The 22,335-nt window shown below is 39.8% G+C and overlaps 1 protein-coding gene across 5 annotated transcripts in view; it reads right to left on the bottom strand.

Annotated features, from left to right (window-relative positions):
* The window catches only part of Iml1 (GATOR complex protein Iml1), a 376,817-nt gene that overhangs the window by 158,053 nt on the left and 196,429 nt on the right, over positions 1-22,335 (bottom strand). For all 5 annotated transcript variants that reach the window (XM_076201722.1, XM_076201726.1, XM_076201724.1 and 2 more), the window contains one exon: positions 3,340-3,538. In XM_076201722.1, the coding sequence (XP_076057837.1) occupies positions 3,340-3,538 (199 nt within the window). The remainder of the gene's footprint in view (positions 1-3,339; positions 3,539-22,335) is intronic.

The following is a 22,335-nucleotide window of genomic DNA, read 5'->3' as shown; positions in this document are numbered from 1 at the left end:
TAAAAAAAAAATGGTAAAGACGAATTATTTCCTCAAGATATAAAATTAAAATTTTCTGTAAAAATCCCGAAATTTTTCTGTATATTTTACTTTCAATAAACTTTTTTTAGATCATATTTCCTACAAACTATTTAAGCTACAAAGTAATAAGGGACCAACGCACAACATGGTTCTCGATTCTCTCGCTAGATGGCGATCGGGCATGTGCGTTATACGTCGGTGTGCGCTATCTGTGTACTGAGATAACGAAGTGCATGGGTGCGCATTATAACCCGATGCGCATTTTAAGCCGGAAAATATGGTAAGCGGTGACTATTTTTTATGATGCGAGTATTATGACGCAACATCGTACGTCTGGCAGCTAATGCTCCCCACGAGATTTTGGCCCAGAGTGAAGTGGTTAACAAGTTATAGGATTCTCTGACAATTTTGCTTATTTGTTTATCATAGGACAAGTCATTTGAGATAATTACTCCCAAATCTTTTTCAGATCCCACTTTCTTTACCTCCTTAGTTCCAATTTTATATTGTCCTGATATTCTATTTTTACTTTTTCCAAACTCCATTATGCTACACTTCTTAATATTGAAGTCCACTTCCCATTTCTGACTCCAGTTCCATACCTTATTCAGGTCTTCCTGTAGTGATTCGCGATCCATTTGGGTTTTTACTTTCCTTAACAATTTAGCATCATCTGCAAAGATGCTCATATAACATTGCACATCATCATCCATCTCATTCAAATAAATAGCAAACATTATTGGAGTCAATACAGATCCTTGCAGAACTCCACTGATCACCTCCTTCCAACCTGAATATTTTTTTCTGAGTACTATTCTCATCTTTCTACCAATCAGGAAGTCCTCCATTCATTTTAGTAGGTTCCCTTGTATCCTTCCTATACATTCCAGTTTTTTTTAATAGTTTTTTGTGTGGTACCTTGTCAAAAGCTTTTTGTAAGTCCAGGAAAGCACAATCACCCCATCCATCCCTTTCTTGCACTATGTCTATTAGTCTTGAGTAAAAACATTAAGTCTGTGGTACATGATCTTCCTTGTCTGAGCCCAAATTGTCTTGGATTTATTATATTATTTTCTTTCAGGTGTTTTACCCATCTATTCTTGATGATTTTCTCACCAATTTTGGCTACAGTGCTTGTTAGTGAGACCGGTCCATAGTTAGCTGGTTCTTCCTTGTTTCCTCCTTTATATATTGGTACAATGTTAACATTTTTCCAGTCTTTTGGTATTTTTCCTTCTTTAAGTGAACAACTTATTATGTTATGTATTTTGTCCATTAGTTCTTCTTTGCATTCTTTTAGAATTCAATTTGCAATTCCATTCAGGCCATGTGATTTCCTGACATCAAGGTTTGATAGATGTTCCATTATTTCTTTTTGTGTTATTATTATCTCGCTCATGGGGGGTGATCGTACTTCATTTCCTTCATCCCAATATTGTGCCTTCTCTCGAGTGAAAACAGACAAAGTGATTATTCATGACTTCGGCCATTTCTAGATCTTCTGTGTATTCTATATTTCCTTGGCGTAGTTTCACCATTTCCTGTTTATTTTTAAGTTTACCATTCACATATCTATAGAATAGTTTAGGTTGCTCTTTGCATTTATCTATAATGTCTTTTTCATAGTTCCTTTTTTCCTTTATCTCACTTTTACATCCTCATTTCTATAGTTTATATATATTTGCCATTTTCCAGGTTTTTATCTTTTCTCCATCTTTTCCAAGCTCTATTTCTTCTATCTTTTGCCTCACTGCATCTTCTGTTGAACCAGCATTTAATGTACACTCTCACTAGCTTCTGTCTTGGTACATGCCTATTCACTCCTTCATTATAATTATCCATCAAGATATCCCATTTCTCTTCCACTTTTGTCTCTTCCATGTAAAAATTTTCCCAATTTGCATTCTGAAGGAATTTCTTTAGTTTTCCAAAGTCCGTTTAGTTGTACACCAATCTTCCTTTCCTATGCTTTTCATTTCTCTTCATGTATATTTCTTCCTTTAGTTCAGTCTCAATAAGCATATGGTCACTCTTTCCAATTGGTGTCTTGTATTGGATTTTATCCACAATTTCAGGTTCTGTTGTATATATTAAATCTAGTCTCGATGGCTCTTCATTATTTCTGTATCTGGTGTTTTCACTGGCCCACTGTGTCATTGTATATTCCATGATCATGTCCATTGTATATTCCATGGTCATTACCCCACAAGTCTTCTCTGCCTTTCACTATCATGTTCTCCCAACAAATTTCTCTGCAGTTAAAGTCACCCATAATTACCAGGTTACCTCCGCCCATTAGTTTCTCATTTAATGAATGCCTTGTATCTTCTAGCATTTTCATATGCTCGTTTTCTTTCCAAGTGTTTGTTTTTGTGAGCACATAAGTCACCACAAACTTTCTACTTTTCATGTCCTTGTCTTCGACTTTAATCATGATCAGTTCTACATTACCTTTGCCCTTCGCAATTTTTGTCACATTCAAGTTTTTCTTGGCCAAGAACATGATTCCTTCTCCCTGTTTCTCGTCTCTGTTTTTAATCCAGTAATTGTATAGCCCTTGTCCAACACTGATGGGTGGTATTGCACCCCTTCATTTAGTCTCCACAATTCCCATTATGTCTGTTTTTTCTTCTAACAGGTAATCATTAAGTTCATTCAGTCTTGGAATTAATCCATCGATGTTAGTATAGGCCACTTTTAATTTTTTTTGGGAGTGGGTATATACCCTTTGACTTTGGCTACCTCCCTGAATAGATATAGATAGAAATCTTTGTTGTTGAATTGTTTTCTCTAAATATTGGCATTTCTTTGACCCACTGGGTCATTACATTCTTCATTGTTATATCTAGCAGTTTACTACCTCATAAATCATAAGTATGGTGCACTAGTAGCATAATCAGAAGCATGCTGGTCTTTCACTCTCCGTAGTTGTGGGTTCAAATCCCACACTCCTGATTCCCAGTAGTGACTGTTACTTGTCCCAACAATCCAAACACATAGGTCAAAGGTGATAGCTTCAGCAACAACTATATGCTTCCTGGTATAGGCTCCTCACCCTCTACAACTATATCTTTACTTCCACTTGGTTTTTATTCCTCCCAATTCACCTTTTTATAGTTTAAGTCATCCACCAAGATATTTCACTTTTTTCAATACTTTTTAGTAGGTTGGTAGACTATATAATTTAATGTGAAAGTATAGGTATTTGTGATTATCCATATATTTTTAACATAGAGATTATCAATTACAGTAGCCAATGAGTTTAAAGTACTTGAGTAAATAAACTTTAAAATATAAATACAAGGTTAGAATACTTGCCTGCAACAACTTGACTGCTTGCACTTCTGTTTCCACTCCTTCTACCCTATCACAAATCCATGTAACAGCATCAGCAATGACAAAGGTGTATTCTGGAAGACCCTGCTGGCGATTAAGGAAACCCAATCCTTTTTCTTTGTCTTTCATTAGTTCAATAATTTCTGGCAGAGGTGTATCAAGCGACACTTTTTTATTTTCCCTGTAAGAGCAAACATTTTTCACTAGGAGAACATGAGGAAGAATAAATATGTACCCGGTAATAAAAAAAATTCAACACTACAATAGGATACCTTCCTCAAATTACCTTTAAAAGGAGTAATATTAATTCAGACTGGGGTGTAATCAGTGAATGTGTGTAGTGTGGTTTGGGATATTAATTCAGTTTGCTAAAGTGTATTTACCGTATTTTCCGGCTTAAAATGCGCATCGGGTTATAATGCGCACCCATGCACTTCGTTATCTCAGTACACAGATAGCGCGCACCGACGTATAACGCGCATGCCCAATCGCATTTGTCTATAACGCAGTTTTACCTCGGTATTTATATCATGTGAACGAGGTTACATGGAGAAGTATTTTTCATTGGCTAGAGCCACCGCTGGGAAATCTGTTGATTTGTCACTAAATTAAGTGACAGTTTAGGCATCAATCAAGACACAACTAAGAAAAAGTCGGAACTACATGTACCGGTATATGACTCATGTTGTGCGTTAGTCCCTTATTACTTTGTAGCTTAAATAGTTTGTAGGAAATATGATCTAAAAAAAGTTTATTGAAAGTAAAATATACAGATAAATTTCGGGATTTTTACAGAAAATGTTCATTTTATATCTTGAGGAAATAATTCGTCTTTACCATTTTTTATTTAATACTGAAACAAACTACAGACTGTTTCGTTTTAGCTTTGAACCTGCAATGACAGTGGTAAAATAGGACAGTCTCATCGAGGTGACGTTTAGTTAATATAACTCCCGAAAGAGGGTGTTGTAGTCAGGTGTTTGACACGAGTTTATGAATGGCCGCAACGGAATTTGTACCATACCTAAAGTGAAGCAACAAAGCCAACATAAAAATTCAAACTAGGATGCTGTGAACATGGGCAAATATCATGAATATTGATCATGTTTCATGGTTAGGCCTATCTAAACATGAAAAATAAGATTCGATAGATACCTACCTATACCAAATATTTATATACGGTAGCCCATGCTGGCGTATTCTTTCATGTCACCATGGCTGTTCTTCATGTTCTCACGGAACGTCACGGAGAAGTGTGCTGTCCCGACTTTGTGACGGCCAACATCGTCATGTTGTTGTGAAAAAAAATCACACACACACAGCCGCAGAATTTTTATCGTAGGCCGTAGATAATGCGCACCACCGGATAACGCGCACCCCTCATTTTTAGGCCCTTCCAACGGAAAAAAGTCACGCACTACACGCCGGAAAATACGGTACCTAGTTCTTTTTACTTGGTGGACTGGTTGGTGAGGTTATTTAATGTTTGCTGGAGAGAGGGTAGAGTGCCGGAGGACTGGAGGAGTGCATGTATAGTTCCACTTTACAAGGGAAAAGGGGACAAGTGTGAATGTAGTAGTTTCAGAGGGATTAGCTTTAAGTGTAGATGGGAAGGCTTATGGTAGGATCTTGATTGAGAGGATTAGGAGAGGAACAGAGGGAGTAATTGGTGAGGAACTGTGTATTTAGGATGGGTAGAGGTTGTGTAGATCAGATTTTTGTGGTAAGACAGATATGTCAGAAAGCTATAGGAAAGGGGAAGGATGTTTTTTGGGCTTTTATGGATCTGGAAAAGGCTTACGATAGGGTAGACAGGAAGGCACTATGGGAGGTTTTGCGGATATACGGGATAGGAGGAAAACTTCTAGGAGCTGTCAAGAGTTTTTAATAGAGTAGTAGAGCATGTGTCAGGATAAGAAATGGAGAGAGTGAGTGGTTCAAGGTAAAGGTGGGACTTCGTCAGGGATGCATTATGTCGCCCTGGCTGTTCAACTTGTACATGGATGGGAAGTTGCAAGAGGTGAATGCAAGGGTGGTGGATCAGGGATTGGAGATGATTAAAGAAAATTAAGAAAAGTGAGAGGTGATTGATTTATGAAATTTTTGGCTCGAAGGCCAAGCGCCAGAGCCGGTGGGCCATTCAGCGCATATTTATCTCATATAGATAAAAATTCAAGTAAAACAGTAAAAACAATAAACATTCACAAAAACACATCACAACAACATACACTCACAAGCACTCATATACACAATCTTAAATTTCATAAAATAAACCAATGTCTTTCAAAAACTTTGCAACAATCTTCACATGAGCTTCCTCCCCTAAAATTTGTTTAAAAGATAAGTTTGTTAAAAAATTTACCCTGCGCTTATTAGAGAATGCAGGGCACTGAATTAAAATGTGTTTTATTGTAAAAACTACTTGGCAAGTGGGACATTGGGGGGCCAGCCTTTCTGCTCCACTTGCCATAAAAAATTTATGGGTAATGTAGGAATGGCCAATTCTCAATCTTGTTAGAACAATACTTGACCTTCTGTCCAAAGAAGGACACTTCCAATGGCTCACCAAGGGGTGAATCTCTTTTAACTTGTAACTACCATCCAGCCTTGTCCATTGTTCTTGCCATTTTTCCATTGTATAACGATGAATTACTTGTTTGAAGTCTGTATGTGGGATCTTTTGGTCTGTTATATGGTTGAGCCTAGTGGCGGCTTTGGCTGCAGCATCGGCCTGTTCATTTCCTGTGATACCCACATGGGACGGCACCCAGCAAAAGTTTACTTTTATTTTCTTTCTGTTGTTAATGAGAATCAACCAGTCCTGTATTTCTTGGATTAAAAAGTGACGAGGTAATAATGCATTTAGAGAGGATACAATGCTCATGGAGTCTGTGAAAATAACAATGTTCTTATTACATGGAACAGAATTAAAAACAAATTTGAGGGCGTTGCTGACTGCCAGCAGTTCAGCAGTAAAAACAGAGCTAAAATGAGGCAACTTTCTCTTTAAAACTGTGCTATCAGATACAACAGCACAACCAACACCATCTTGGGATTTTGATCCATCTGTATAAATAAAAACTGAATCAGCATGTACTGATAAATGTTCTAAAAATTCGCTTTTTAGCTCTACAGCAGTTCTATTTTTCTTCTTTTTAAGAGGACATATTACAGTGGGGCATCGGTTCCAAGGAGGGAATTTGGGAGGCATGATCTCAGCAATTGTATTAGGAACAAGTCCTACCTTCTCTGTCCCAACTTCACATCTCACTTCTAAAGGTTTCGGCAGAGTACTTTTCCTTGGAGCTCTGTCTACCGGCTGCTTTACATATTCGAAGTTTGGATTCTGTTTGGATGTCAAGACACGAGATATATATCTAAGGCTTAATTCCTCCCTACGAATATAGAGGGGAGGAACTCCTGCATCCACATACAAGCTATCCACTGGAGATCTTCTATAGGCTCCCGAACAGATCCGCAAAGCCATATTGTGGACTATATCAAGCTTCTTTGAAGTTTTACATGCCGATCCATAAATTTGACATCCATAATCCATTTTGCTAAGGCACAATGTTTGGTAAAGCCTTATTAAAGTTATACGATCTGCTCCCCAGTTGAAACGAGACACTACCTTTAGTATATTAAGTCGCTGTTTAACAGTGTATACAACCTCGTTTATGTGATGAGTGAATGTCAATCTTTTGTCCAAAACCAGACCAAAGTATTTTACTTGATCTTCATATGGTAATGACACCCTCTAAGAATAGTGTTGGTATCTCTTCCTTGCGTCTTAGTCTGGAAAACCTTATGGTTTTTGTTTTTTCAGCAGAGAATCTGAAGCCCCTGCTATTAGCCCATGCTGTTGCTAAGTTAATAACCTCTTGAATCTTTTGGCCTGTTTCTAATGTTGTCTATTTGCTTCACACAATAGCTAAGTCATCAGCATAAGCCAATCCATGAACTCCTGTGGGAACTTGTTCTAACAAACTATTAATGGCTATGCTGAAGAGTGTAGGACTCAGAACACTTCCTTGGGGAATCCCTTCCTCTTGAAGATATGCACAAGAGAAAGAAGAGCCCACTCTGACTTTTAGATAACGGTCAGACAAGAAGTCCTTTAAACAATTGAACATATTACCCCCAATACCCCACTCTGCAACTTGCTTCAGAATGCCTCCCCGCCAGGTAGTATCGTAGGCATTTTTCAAGTCAAAAAACACAGCGATGCTCGAGTTCTGAATTGCAAAGGCATTCTGAATCTCACGAGTGATAAAAAGTAAGGGGTCCAGAGTGCACTTATTTCTTCTAAATCCAAACTGTCGGTCAGATAGGAGATTTTTAGATTCCAAAAACCAAACTAAACGCACATTAACCACTTCACTACGGGCCAAAATCTTGCGGGCAGCATTAGCTGCCAGACGTACGATGTTTCGTAATAATACTTGCATCATAAAAAATAGTCACCGCTTATATCGGTCGTTCTCTCTTTCACTAGTGAATTTTGATAACCATAGAAAATGTGATGAAGACAGTTTAGAGAGTATGTCATTATGCAGGGGCAACTACAATAAATATAATCAAGACGCCGATATATCAGCCTCGCGTATCCACTTGCTCTTCATGCCGCCTACATAGGTGGCACCGTATGGAAGGGGTTAATCATTCTTTCATAGATCTTACAAATGCTGCTAGTGAGAGCAATAGGTCTGTAACTTTGTGGATCATGAGAGTCTTTTCCTGCCTTTAAGATTCCTACGATAATTGAAGTCTTCCAAGATTTAGAAGATCCAGAAGACCAAAATTTGTTCACCACATTTAAAAGGAATTTCTTCGACGATATGGTTAAGTGAGCAACCATGGAATAAAGAATGTCATCCTCTCCAGGAAAGGTTGGGGAGGATAAAGATAAAGCATGATCCATTTCATCCAAGGTGAAAAGAAGATTATATGCCTCCGAGTTCATATTGGTAGGAGGAATAATCGTGATCTTGGCTCTAATTCTTCTGAAATCATGTGAATAATGTAGTGGACTTGAAATATCAGCATAATGTCTTCCAAAAGCCTCTGCTACTTCTCTTGTATCTGATATAAAAGAGTCATTTATCTTCAGAATGGGTAAAGGAGATGGAGTATACTTTCCTTGTAATTTTCGAATCCTATTCCATACTAAGGTAGGGGAAGAGTCATATTTCAATTTGCTAATATATTTAATGAAGGATTCCCTCCTTGCTTTCTTGAAGATTTTCTTCTGCTTTGCTCGAGCTCTTCTGTACGTTATCTTATTGACTAAACAAGGATATCTCCTATATCTCTTATAGCAAGTTCTTGTAATCTTTCTGCTTAAAGCACATTCATCGTTCCACCAGGGGACTGCTGGGCGTTGAGGTTTACCAGCTATCCTAGGAATGGAAGAGAAAGCACCAGAAAGTATGGTGTCTACCAGATAATCATATGCATCAGTTACTACAAAAATCACTAGTCTTATGATTAATCTCTGTGGATCTCCTAAATAATTCCCAATTAGCCTCTCCTGTCTTCCATTTAGGTAAGCAAGAGGAGGGAGTGTTCTTTAAATATTTGATATGGAAAGGCCAGTGGTCACTACCATGTAGATCTTTATCTATTGACCAACTGTAGTCTAATCTTAAGGATGATGAACAAATAGTTAGGTCTATAGCAGAACTTGAGTTGTGAAAGACATCAAACCTTGTTTTGGAACAGTCATTCATCAAAATGACATTATTATCAATAAATTCTTCAATTATATTGCCCCAGGGGTCACACCTTGATTCACCCCATATAGGATGCTTGGCATTAAAGTCACCCATTAAAATAAAAGGCTCAGGGAGCTGGTCATCCAAAGATTGTAGGTCATTTAACTCAAACTGACGGGGGTGGTTATATATGTCTAGGAGTCGATCTTCCAGCTCAGGTTCCAAATACAAAGAACATAAAGTGATCCATTTAGTGGTAAAGATCTGTACTGCACAAGCCTGCAACACCGAATGTAGGTGGACACTTCAGTGGTTTACAGATTTCTTAACAATGATACCAGTACCTCCATGGGCACGGCCCCAATCATAGGAGATCTGTAAAATTTATAATTAAGTCCAACATTAGGGGATAAATCACCAAGCATAGTTTCTTGGAGACAAATAGCAGACACATCATGTTCTTTAAAGAGAATCCCAACCTGCTCTCGATGAGAATTAAAACCTTGAATATTCCATTGAATTATGGACATTATACTGTTTTCTTTTTCTTTTTTGGGTCTACTGGTCTGGGAAGAGAAGTCTGGGAGAGAGAGGGTCTACAAGATGGGTTCTTTTCTAATTTCTTTGCTTTCGCGGGTGGCATCCTCCTCTCTGACAATGGTCCGACCGACGATGTAGAGTCTGGGTTATTAGTTCCTTTCTTAGATTGCTTATCACGATTTGGGGAAGAAGATGGAGATGAGGGTGGACTGTGGAGTCTTTTACTGCGCACAGCTTCAGACTCCATAGCTTTGCTTCTGTGCGCCTCAACTGAGTGAGGCACATCAGTCCGTGATCCCTTTATTGGGGAGCCCCCCCAAGTTTGGAAGGTTGACTGATTGAGAGGCTTTATTAGAGGAACCCTGTGGGGTTTCAGCAATGGGAACTTTAGGTGCCCCTCTAGATGGGGCAGGAGACATTCCCTCAACTGGGGATGGGAGAACCTCCGCAGAGGAGGGTTCAGGAGTACTACAATTTCCAAGTTGTGGAGCAGAACGATTAGGTCTAGTAGTGACTCTTTCACGTTGAGGCTTGGGTTCAGCATTTGGTTGATCCTCATTGCTTCTGTGCACCTCTACCGAGTGAGGCACACTAGTCAGCAATCCCTCTACTGGGGAGTCCCCCAGGTCTGGAAGAGAGATTGCCTGAGAGGAGGCTTCATTAGAAGAAGCCTGTGAGGTTTCTACAATAGAAACCTTAGGTGCCCCTCCAGATGGGGCAGGGGACACCCCTTCAACAAGGGGTGAGGAAACCTCCGCAGAGGAGGGTTCAGAAGTATTACAAATTCCTAGTTGAGAAGAAGAAAGACGGTTAGATTTCATAGTAACAATTTTACACTGAGGCTTGGGTTCAGTGTTAACAGAACCATTCATATTGGCATTTTTATTTCTATTGGGTTCTACAGTTGGCTGATCCACTTTACTATTTGTTTTAACAACATCACTGTATCTTTTGGAATTACTTAATAGTCTTTTAGCATGTCCTACACTTATATGTTCTGCATGAGCTTTTAGTAGTATTTCCTGTTCCTTCTTATAAATTACACAGTTCTTATCTCTGGCATCATGCTCTTCTTTACAAATTATACAAACTGTTGGGCGGGAACAATCCCCATGTTCAGGCTGAGCACATATCAAACACAGTTTGTTCCTTGCACATCTGCGGGAAGGATGGCCAAAACCATAGCAGTTAAAGCACTGAAGGGGACAGGGCTTAAACTGCTTCACATAAACAATCTCTTTTTCTATCTCTACATAATGAAGTAGATCTTCACCACAAAAACTTAGGATAATCATAAAAGAACGAGGGATTTTAGCAACCCTCCAAACATTAGTTGGGCACATTTCTAAAATCTCTTCTTCATCAGTCATACAGATCTCTATTAAAAATTACCCCTTTGGCATAACTAAAGGTATAGTGGGGTTTAACTTCCTTAATGTCGGATTTCTGTTTCAAGTTAAGGACCATGGCAGCTTGTTCATAAGATTTTACATGAATTAAGAAGGAATTTCTTCCAAATCGTGATACCTGCGAGTTAGTCAAATTACCAGAGCCAAGGTGACTCTTCAAGAATCTTCTAAACTCGAACAAGTTAGCACGTTCCTTTGCAAGAGTGATAATAAGCCACTTAGCTGGATTGGGAGGCCTCTGCACACTTTCCTTCCTTTCCTCTACCAGCTTTTCTGGATAAAAGATATCCAGGTTAGGTGACACTCTAGCAACAAGTTGGGCTGAAGATTAATTTTCATTGCAATTATTATAATCCAAGCAGGCAGCAGCTGCATCCTGATTAGAAAGAAATGAGATCCAGACTAGCCAAGCTTTAAAGTTGTCAGTTAGTTTAACCCTGATCTCTTTAATTTGTCCAAATTTATGGAACTTTTCATATAAGTCTGTATAACTCTTATCAAGCGAGACATATTTTAGATGTACGATTCTATGACTATTAGGGGCAGTATTTGAGCTATTTATTGGTTTCTGAGTATCTAAAGATGTTTTCATCACTTCAGAATCCATTCTAATTGTAAGTTTCTGGGCTACAGAATTATCTGTCAATGAAGTCTTAGTATTTTTACCAAAGTCCTTTTTCAAGCCGGAGTCATCAACTGGGGGTTTTACTTTTGCTGAGCCAATAGCGTCAACATTAGGATTGGCAATATTAGGAGAGGGATCAGGGGGTTTAGGAGGAGGATCAGGTAGTGGTGGAGGTTTAGAATATTCAGTTTGAACAGCCGCCATGATCATGTATATTTATGAGGCCACACCATATATTAGGAAAGAAAAGTCTCTGCAGAGTCGGGAAGTTCCAGAAATGACTATTTACACATGCAGGGCCTCGGAGGTGAGTTAGAGACTTTGTTAACCCGGGGTTTGTCCTCTTTTGTTTTGTCCCATTTAGGATGGGTCCGGCATAGTCACTCTGCATGTGTACTGGATAGGGAGAAAGGAAGTCTACAGCCTAGTACCTACCTCACAAACATGCATTCCCCAGTCGGTGGGCTTTCGGCCCTCGCAGGGAGTAGTGACCTCGCGGTATACATCCCCACTTGACTGGGTTCAGACATGTAGCTTGGGAGGCACCAAGATACCAGAACCTTCCTTAACCACTTCAGTACGGGACTTAAATCTCGCGGGCAGCAGCCAATGCCAGCCGTATGACGTAACGTAATAATATTCGCATCATAAAATATAGTCGCCGCTTATATCGATCGTTCTCTCTTTCACCCGCGAATTTTGAAAACCACAGAGAATGGGATTCAGGGCGCATTTGGGAGAATGTAAAAACACAGGGGCGACTACAATAAATATAATCAAGACGCCGATATGGCAGCGTCGCGAATCCACTTGCTCCTCATGACGCCTACGTGTGCGGCACCGTATGGAAGGAGTTAACAAGTATTAGAGAAAGATGGTGAAAAAAGAGAGTAGGGTAGCAAATATGAAGGGTAGGGATAGGGGAATTCACAAAGGAAAAGGGTGAGGGACCCCCTATCTATTCACTACCCAAAAAAAAAAAAAAATAATAAAAAAAAAAAAAAAAAAAAAAACAAACAACACAAAAAAAAAAAAAAAAAAAAAAAAAAAAAATAAAAAAAAAAAATAAAAAAAATTGGCTCAGTTTTCATCTAGTAGCTTAGGGCTGACCTCTCCAGTATGGTTGCACCTGGCTGGCACAGCTCAGCCCGTCCTTGCTACACGGAAGCCCCCCCACTACATCAAAGTACTGGGCCTCGGGGGGGAAAAGTGAGAGGTGAGCCAGCTGTTGTTTGCAGACAACACTGCACTTGTGGCAGGATCGGAGGGATTGAGGAAGTTGGTGACAGAGTTTGGGAGAGTGTGTGAAAGAAGAAAGCTAAAGATAAATGTGGGTAAAAGTAAAGTGATGAAATGCACAAGGGGTGAAAGTGGCAGCAGACTGGAAGTGAGCATTAAGGGAGAGCAACTGGAGGAAGTGGATAGTTTTAGATACTTGGGTGCAAATGTGGCAGGAAAAGGTGGAGTGAAGGTGGAGGTAGAATGTAGATTGAGAGAAGCGAGTAAATGCCTTGGTGGATTAAAAAGTGTAATGTGGAATAGACATTTGGGAATGGATGCTAAGAGGAGACTGTATGAAGGAGTGATTGTGCCAACAGCACTGTACGGAGCAGAAATATGGAACATAAGAGAGAAAGAGAGAAGGAGTTTGAATGTGTTTGAGATGAGGTGTCTGAGAAGTATGATGGGGGTTACTAGGCTAGATAGAGTGAGAAATGAGGAGGTGAGGAGGAGAACAGGGGTGGAAAGGGAGCTGGGAGATAGAGTTGATGAAAGAGTATTAGGATGGTTTGGACACATGGAAAGAATGAGTGAAGAAAGACTGGTAAAAGAGGTATGGAAGGCAGATGTGGAGGGAGTGAACATGAAGGGACGTCCGAGGATGAGGTGGATGGATGGGGTGAAGGGGGTTTTGGGGAAGAGGAGAATGTCTGTTGAGGAAGGATGGGAGAGGACAGAAGACAGGGGTGAATGAAGAATGGTTGTCTATGGATGATGTTGTGATGCATGAGATGGAATGGGTGGGGGGATGGGGGGTGAGGTAGTATGTGTGAGCAAAAGTTGATGTAGCCAGAAGGGATTTCTCCCCGTCTTCTCCTTTTCTGCATGGGGGGACGGAGAGGGGGGGGGGGTCGCCAATTTAATGAAGCGGCCTTGCTGTGGATGTGCTGTGACTTGCGAAACTGCCTCTGACCCAAGGCAGTGGACAAGGTGCAGGGATGACCCATCATCTAGGAGGTGCTAAGATGGGAGGGAGGGTGGAGGGGAGTAGAGTGTATTTAGGGATGGAATGGGTGGAAATTATTCTATGCCTTTTTCTTTTTGGCTACCTCCCTTGTAAGGCGGCGGGAAAAAGCCTTGGTATATGTATGTCTGTATGTATTTTATGGGAAGGGGAGCTATGCTCGTGGTGTCCCATCTTCATATATTGTTTTATCTAGACTGCTTTTAAATTTGTGTATCGTTTTTGTACACACCACATTTTCATCTAACTTGTTCCAAACATCTATTACTCTGTGGGGAAAGCTGTTCTTTTTCAGGTCTCTTCTATAACTGTCTTTCTTGATTTTCTTTCCGTGTCCTCTTGTATCTCTACTATCCCATTTTATTAGATCCTCTCTATCAATAGTTTCTATGCCTTTCATGATTCTGTAAATAGTTATCAAGTCTCCTCCCTCTCTTCTTTGCTCTAATGTCTGTAGCTCAAGTTTTGCTAGTCTCTCTTCATATGATAGTTCTGAGAGTGTTGGTGCCAATTTCGTAATTGCTCTGTGTTCTTTCATGTTTTGTTATACATTTTTTTTGTACTTGGTGACCACGTCGTTGCTGCATACTCCAATCTTGCTCTTATCAAAGTGACTAGTATTTTCTTCACCATTTCCAGGTATGTAAATGCTACTTTGATTCTTATCAAATTGTAAGTTTCTCCAAAAATTTTGTTTATAAGTTTCTCAGGGGACATATTATTCATAATAATGACTCACAGATCCTTCTCATTTTCTACTTTGTTAATTTCTTCCTCTCCCAATTTATGTGATCCCACTATTCTTTTCTTTGCTTCTGCCAGATTCCATTATACTACACTTCTTAATATTGAATTCCATCTCCCACTTTCTACTCCATTCCCATACTTTATTGAGATCACTCTGCAGTGACTCACAATCTTCTACAGTGTTCACTTTTTTCAACAATTTTGTATTGTCCGCAAAGAAGCTCATATAACTTTCAATTCATTCATCCATATCATTCATACATATAGCAAACATTATTGGGGCCAGAACTGTTCCTTGTGGAACTCCACAAATCACTTCATCACCACTCTCATTTTTCTTTCATGCAAGAAATCTTCCATCCACTTCAGCAGTTTGCCCTGTATTCCTCCTGCAGTTTCCAATTTCTTTAGCAATTTCTTATGTGGCACCTTATCAAAAGCTTTTTCAGGTCTAGAAATGCACAATCAACCCATCCATCTCTTTTTTGTATTACATTAGCCTTGAATAGAAACACATTAAGTTTGTGACGCATGATCGTCACTGCCAAAATCCAAACTGCCTTGGATTTAGTACGTTGTTTTTTTCCAAATGCCTTCCCCATCTAATTTTAATCATTCTTTCACAAGTTTGAGCTATCATACTTGTACGAGAGACCAGTCTATAGTTAGTGGGGTCTTCCTCGTTTCCCCCTTTATATATTGGTATTATATTTGCTCTTTTCCAATCTTATGAAACTTTTCCTTCTTTCAATGAACTGCTTATTAGATCATGTATTTTGTCTGTTAGTTCATTCCTGCATTTTCTCAAAATCCAGTTTGCCATTTCATCTGGTCCATGTGATTTTCTGACATTCAGATTACTCAAGTGATTCATTATTTCTTTCCTAGTTACTTCCATCTCTTTGATAGGGGGGACTTCCTCCTCCCACTCGGCATCTCTATGTTGTATGTTCTCCCTCGTAAACACCGATTCAAAATACTTGTTCATAATTTCTGCCATTTCTATTTCCTGTGTATTCAACTCCTCCTTGTTGTAGTTTCTCTAATTCTTGTTTGTTTTTGTTTGCTGTTTACAAATCTGTAAAATAGTTTTGGTTGATCTTTACATTTTTCTATGACATCTTTTCTGTATTTTCTCTTTTCTTCTCTGCACACTTGTACATATTCATTTTTATAACTAGTATATATTTTCCATTTTTCAGGTCTTTTGTCTTCCATCCATTTTATCCAAGCTTTAGCCCTTTTGTCTTTTAACTCTCTACATCTTTTGTTGTACCAGCACTTTACATATCCTTTTTCTTGTTTTTGTCTTGGAACATACTTTTCAAAATATTCCATTTCTCTTCTACTATTGTTTCCTCCTTGTGTATCCTTTCCCAGTCTGCTTTTTGAAAGAACTCTTTTAATTGATCAAAATTTGTTTTTCCATACATCAATTTTCCCTTTCTATATTGTTTTTTTTTTCCATGTATTTCTCCTCATTTAGTTCCAGTTCAACCAATATGTGGTCACTTTTACTTATTGGTGTCTTATATTCAATCTTTTTCTTTTAGGATTGTCCCCTGTGGGGCTCCAAGTAGAAGAATGCCTAGGCCCAATCCCCGTCCCTTTCTTCTCGCCTCTTACGATTCAAGTCGAAATACTTGGTGGCAGTATTCTTTTCCCCCACCACAGAAAATGAATACTCAGAGAAATGGTACACGACAGCAGCATGGGGTTGGGGGACAGCATAACAGAGGGACAGTCGTAGTATAAAAGTGAAACTGGGAAAGGAGATATGGGTCTTTGTAGGTGCATATGGGCCTGGCAGTGAGAAGAGCGTAGAAGAAAGGGAGGCCATTTTGGATAGATTTAAATGAGTGCATAGAGGATTTAGGGAGAAATGTCAATGTAATAGTATTGGGAGACCTTAATGCTAGGGTAGGAAATGGTCCAATTGATGAAGTGGTTGGGAAATCTGGAGTTCCAGGAAAGAATCGTAGTGGAGAGTTGATGGTGGAAATGTGTATAGAAAGAGAGTTGATGATAGCAAATACAGTGTTTCGGAAGAAAGTCAAGCATAAGTACACATGGGAGAGGGTGGTGGATGGGTGGTAGATAGAGCATTAATGGATTATGTAGTAGTAAATAGGATTATGATAGGAAGAGTTAAGTATGTACATGTGCTAAGGGGAGAGGGTGGGGGAATATCAGATCATTTTTTGGTGGAAGGTAAGTTGAGAGTGGAGGAGAGATGGAGAAAGAGGAAAGGGACAAAAGGTAGGGAGGTGCTTAGAGTGAACTCTTTAAATGAAAAGGAAAAGGAGAAGGAGTACAAAAAGAATCTGAAGGAGGAGTGGGAGGGAGTGATGGATAGAGTAGAGCTAGGTGTGGAGGAGGAATGGGGGATGGTTCAAGGAGGGAGTCACAAAGTGTACAAAGATGGTGTGTGGAACAAGAAGGACAGGAGGAAATAGAAGGAAGGGTAGTGAATGGTGGGATGAGGAAACAAAGAAGGTTGTAGAAGAGAAGAAGCAAGCTTTCACAGATTGGTTACAAAATAGGACGAGGGAGTCATATGAGAGGTACAAAGAAAAGAAAAGAGAAGTAAAGCAAAAGGTAAAGGAGGCAAAGAGGAGAGCAGATGTGAAATGGGGTATGAGTATGACAGAAAATTTTGAAAGTAATAAAAAGATGTTTTGGAAAGAAATTAAAAGAGGAAGAGGAGGCAAATCAAGTAGAGAAGAAAAGGTAAAAGGTGCAGATGGAGAGATGATAATGGAAGAGAAGGCAGTAAGGGGAAGATGGGCAGAATATTTTAGGGAGTTGCTAAATGTGAAGGAGGATAGGGAGGGAAAGGTAGTTGCAGTGGGAAATGCTAAGAAAATGACTGTGATGAGTCAGGAAAATGGAGGAGAAATAAGGAAGGATGAAGTGAAGGCAGTTGTTAAGATGATGAAAGCAGGTAAGGCACCTGGTCTGGATGGATGCCATGCAGAATGTCTAAAAAAAGGAGGTACAGTGATGGTGGACTGGCTGGTGAGGTTATTTAATGTTTGCTGGAGAGGGTAGAGTGCCGGAGGACTGGAGGAGTGCCTGTATAGTTCCTCTTTACAAGGGAAAAGGGGACAAGTGTGAATGTAGTAGTTTCAGAGGGATTAGCTTGTTAAGTGTAGTTGGGAAGGCTTATGGGAGGATCTTCATTGAGAGGATTAGGAGAGGAACAGAGGGAGTAATTGGTGAGGAACAGTGTGGATTTAGGACAGGTAGAGGTTGTGTAGATCAGATCTTTGTGGTAAGACAGATATGTGAGAAAACTATAGGAAAGGGGAAGGATGTTTTTTGGGCTTTTATGGATCTGGAAAAGGCTTATGATAGGGTAGACAGAAAGACACTGTGGAAGGTTATGCAGATATATGAGATAGGAGGAAAGCTTCTAGGAGCTGTCAAGAGTTTTTATGAGAGTAGTAGAGCTTGTGTCAGGATTAGAAATGGAGAGAGTGAGTGGTTCGAGGTAAAGGTGGGACTTGGTCAAGGATGTGTTATGTTCCCCTGGCTGTTCAACTTATACATGGATGGGGTAGTGCAAGAGGTAAATGCAAGGGAAGTGGGTCAGGGATTGGGGATGGTTAAAGAAAATGGAGAAAAGTGGGAGGTGAGCCAGCTGTTGTTTGCAGACAACACTGCGCTTGTGGCAGGATTGGAGGAGGGATTGAGGAAGCTGGTGACAGAGTTTGGGAGAGTATGTGATAGAAGAAAGCTAAAGATAAATGTGGGTAAAAGTAAGGTGATGAGATGTACAAGGGGTGAAAGTGGCAGTAGACTGGAAGTGAGCATTAAGGGAGAGCAACTGGAGGAAGTGGATAGTTTTAGATACTTGGGTGTAAATGTGGCAGGAAAAGGTGGAGTGAAGGTGGAGGTAGAATGTAGATTGAGAGAAGCGAGTAAATACCTTGGTGGATTAAAGCAGTGTTTCTCAAACTGGGGTCCCCGGACCCCTGGGGGTCCCTGAGAAGGTCCTAGGGGGTCCGCAACACAATGAAAAAAAAAAAAAAAAAAAAAAAAAAAATCCAGAAAAAACTATATAATTATGAAAATATACAAAACTGATTCTGTCATTATAGTGTCGGTGATATCGATATTTTGTTGTGCATTCAGCCAGCACTTCTCTATTACATTTTTATATGTCATAATATTTCATTTGTTTCTTTCTAATTAATACTTATATTCATTCAAGCTTTATTCTATGCTTACAGAAAGTGTGAACTGAAGATGGAAATGTTTTAAAACCGAAAATCGACAAAATTTTGAAAATATTTTAAATGCTTATTTTTATACTTTCTTTGTGTAGGAATATGCAAATAGTAAATTTACTGCATTATAATCATGTAATGGGTATCTTGGTATGGTAATAATAACTTTTGATTGGCTGGGGGTCCTCGGATGGGACTTAAATATCTGGGGGGGTCCTTGGCATGGTAAAGTTTGAGAACCACTGGATTAAAGAGTGTAATGAGGAATAGACATTTGGGAATGGATGCTAAGAGGAGACTGTATGAAGGAGTGATTGTGCCAACAGCACTGTATGAGGCAGAAACATGGAACATAAGAGAGGAAGAGAGAAGGAGTTTGAATGTGTTTGAGATGAGGTGTCTGAGAAGTATGATAAGGGTTACTAGGCTAGATAGAGTGAGAAATGAGGAGGTGAGGAGGAGAACAGGGGTGGAAAGGGAGCTGGGAGATAGGGTTGTTGTTGTTGTCGTTCCCTAGACTGTCTGTCCGAGTAGTCCCGTCTCCCCAAGGAATGCCACAGCTGAAACTGGGTTTTCCCACAAATCCTTTATAGAGTGTATGTTGTGTTGTTTGCGTGCATGATTGTGTATAATGCAGTCTTCCATTATGTGTTGTATGGTATGGGGTGAAGTGTTACATCCTGGGCAGCTGTTCACAATGCGGTCATCCAGCTTCTTCTGGTAGTTTAGAAGTGCTGGGTGGTGGCCGCACCGCAGTCTGGCCAAGTGGACTCTGTCCTTTCATGGGAGAGAGGATTCAAAAGGGTGGATATCAGGGGGTCTGGCATGCAGCAATGTGTTGTCTTTCAGTGTGTTAATGGAGCGGTGAGTGATATGATTATGAATATGTTTCCGGAGGTTGGTATTTGGTGGTTGTGGAGGAAGAGAAAAGAGTATTTTTGCGTAATAAAGGTCTATGGGTGTTGTTTTAATGTTTCTTGATGTGTGTGGGTGTTCTGCTATGTAGTGTAGCGGGTGTGATGTGTTTGTGGTGGCTGCGGCAAGTGTTTGTGTGCCTCTCATGTCGAGGTGGTCCTTGACTTTGAGGACTTTTGTTTCGTGGTGTAAATGGTCTGTAGGTGTTGTATTTGTTGGGGGCCAAACAGCAGCAACCATCCCTGCCCATCAGCTCTACGCAGGGAGATAGGGTTGATGAAAGAGTATTAGGGTGGTTTGGACACATGGAAAGAATGAGTGAAGAAAGACTAGTAAAAGAGGTATGGAAGGCAGATGTAGAGGGAGTGAACATGAGGGGACGTCCTAGGATGAGGTGGATGGATGGGGTGAAGGGGGTTTTGGGGAAGAGGAGAATGTCTGTTGAGGAAGGACGGGAGAGGACAGAAGACAGGGGTGAATGGAGAATGGTTGTATATGGATGATGTTGTGATGCATGAGGTGGAATGGGTGGGGGGATGGGGGGTGAGGTAGTATGTGTGAGCAAAATTTGACGCAGCCCGAAGGGATTTCTCCCTGTCTTCTCCTTTTGTGCATGGGGGGATGGAGAGGGGGGGGGGTCGCCGATTTGATGAAGCGGCCTTGCTATGGATGTGCTGTGTCTTGCGACACTGCTTCTGACCCAGGGCAGTGGACAGGGTGCAGGGATGACCCGTCATCCGGGAGGTGCTAAGATAAGAGGGAGGGTGGAGGGGTGTGGAGTGTATTCAGGGATGGAATGGGTGGGAATGATTTTACGCCTTTTCCTTTTTGCCTACCTCCCTTGTAAGGGGGAAAAACCCTTGGTATATGTATGTATGTATATTCAATCTTGTCCACTATTTCAGGTTTTGATGTGATTATTAGGTCCAGTCTCAATGGTTCTTCCTCATTTCTATACCTAGTATTCTCTTGTATCCATTGTCTCATTGTATGTTCTATAATCATATCAAGTAATACATTTCCCCATAGGTTGTCTCCATCCTTCACTGTCATCTCTTCCCTGCAGATTTCTTTGCAATTAATGTCACCCATTATAACTATTCTTCCTTCATCTTCCATTATCTTATTTAGTGTTACCCTTGCGTCTTCTAACATATTTTTGTGTTCTCTCTCTGCCTACAGAGCTGTTTTAGGAGGCACATAATTTATCACAAACTTCCTGCTGTTCCCATCCCTGTCCTCCACTTCCATCATAATCATCTCTACTCTTATTATTTCCGTATGTGACATTCCTCACATTTATATCCTTCTTAGTCAGGAACATAACTCCACCCCCTTGTTTTACCTCTCTGTTTCTAATCCAATAACTATATATACAATGTCCTACACAGTTGAATGGTAGTGGACTTTTCAATTTTGTCTCTACAATTCCCATTATGTCTGGTTCTTTCTCTTTCAGATAATCATTCAGTTTGTTCAATCCTGTTATTAGGCCACCTATATTTGTGTAAGACACTTTTAATTTTCTGCTACTTCCATCCTGTTTTCTGTTTCCCTTCCATTTTTCTCTGCTATAAACCATTTCCTCACTTTCATATTCACTACTCTCCAATACAATTTCTCTTTGTCTGACACTGTTCTGTTCTCATTTTTTCCCTTAGCTTCTAGTCTTTTTGCTTTCTCATCCTCTCTTTCCTCTTTATTCATCTCTCTTTTTACCCATACTTGTTGATATTGATCACTTTTTGCTAGTTTCCCTGTTTTTAATAAGATATTCTCTGCTGCCATTTGTGACCTGAATTTAACCTTAATTGGTCTGGTCTTATCTGTATTGTATTTTCCTACTCTATATATTTCTTAAATTTCTTTCTCTGTTTCTGGTTCATCTTCTTGAACTACTTCTAATATCTTATTTACTTTTCCTTCTCCTCCTTTACTCTTGTAGTCTTATTTGGATTATGCTTCTCTTCCATCCCTAATATAATTATACATTTCTTTTTATCTGCTAAGTCTCTTACGATATTCTCCTTCTCTCTCATCACTTTAATAACTGTGTCCTTAGTTTGTTCTTTCATCTGTTGTTTCACTATTTCTAAATTCAACTTTATTGTTCTCTTGTACTTTTTTCCAACCACTAACCTCTTTTGCTATGGACTCTTTATTCTATTATTCCTCTTGAATTCCTCATTCTCATCCTTTACTTCTCTTAACTGTCTTTTTAATTCTTCTATTTCTTTAGTTAGGTTTTGATTCTCCTCCTTTAGTCCTTCCAGTTTATCAACTCTTTGTGTAACTAGTGTTAATTGGTTAAACCTAACTTCCCATGCTTCATTCATTTTTTTAATTTCTCTTCTAGATTTACTAGTCAGAGGAGGCTGTCATCTCCTCCCTCATTAAATCCATAAAAGCAGTTATCTTCTTTTTCCATTGAGCTGCTATTATCTATATTTCTGCTTTTGATACCCCTGGTCCCCTGTTCTACCTCATCTGTGTGTTCTGCACATCTTTTGTTGACACCCCTTCTGACGTCCGGGGCCCATTCCTCACCTTC

The sequence above is a fragment of the Oratosquilla oratoria genome, chromosome 18, assembly GCF_046742065.1.
Source record: "Oratosquilla oratoria isolate Oo_2021 chromosome 18, ASM4674206v1, whole genome shotgun sequence".
NCBI lineage: Eukaryota > Metazoa > Arthropoda > Malacostraca > Stomatopoda > Squillidae > Oratosquilla > Oratosquilla oratoria.
The sequence above is the reverse complement of the archived record's forward strand: the minus strand, read 5'-3'. Positions and strand labels throughout refer to the sequence as shown.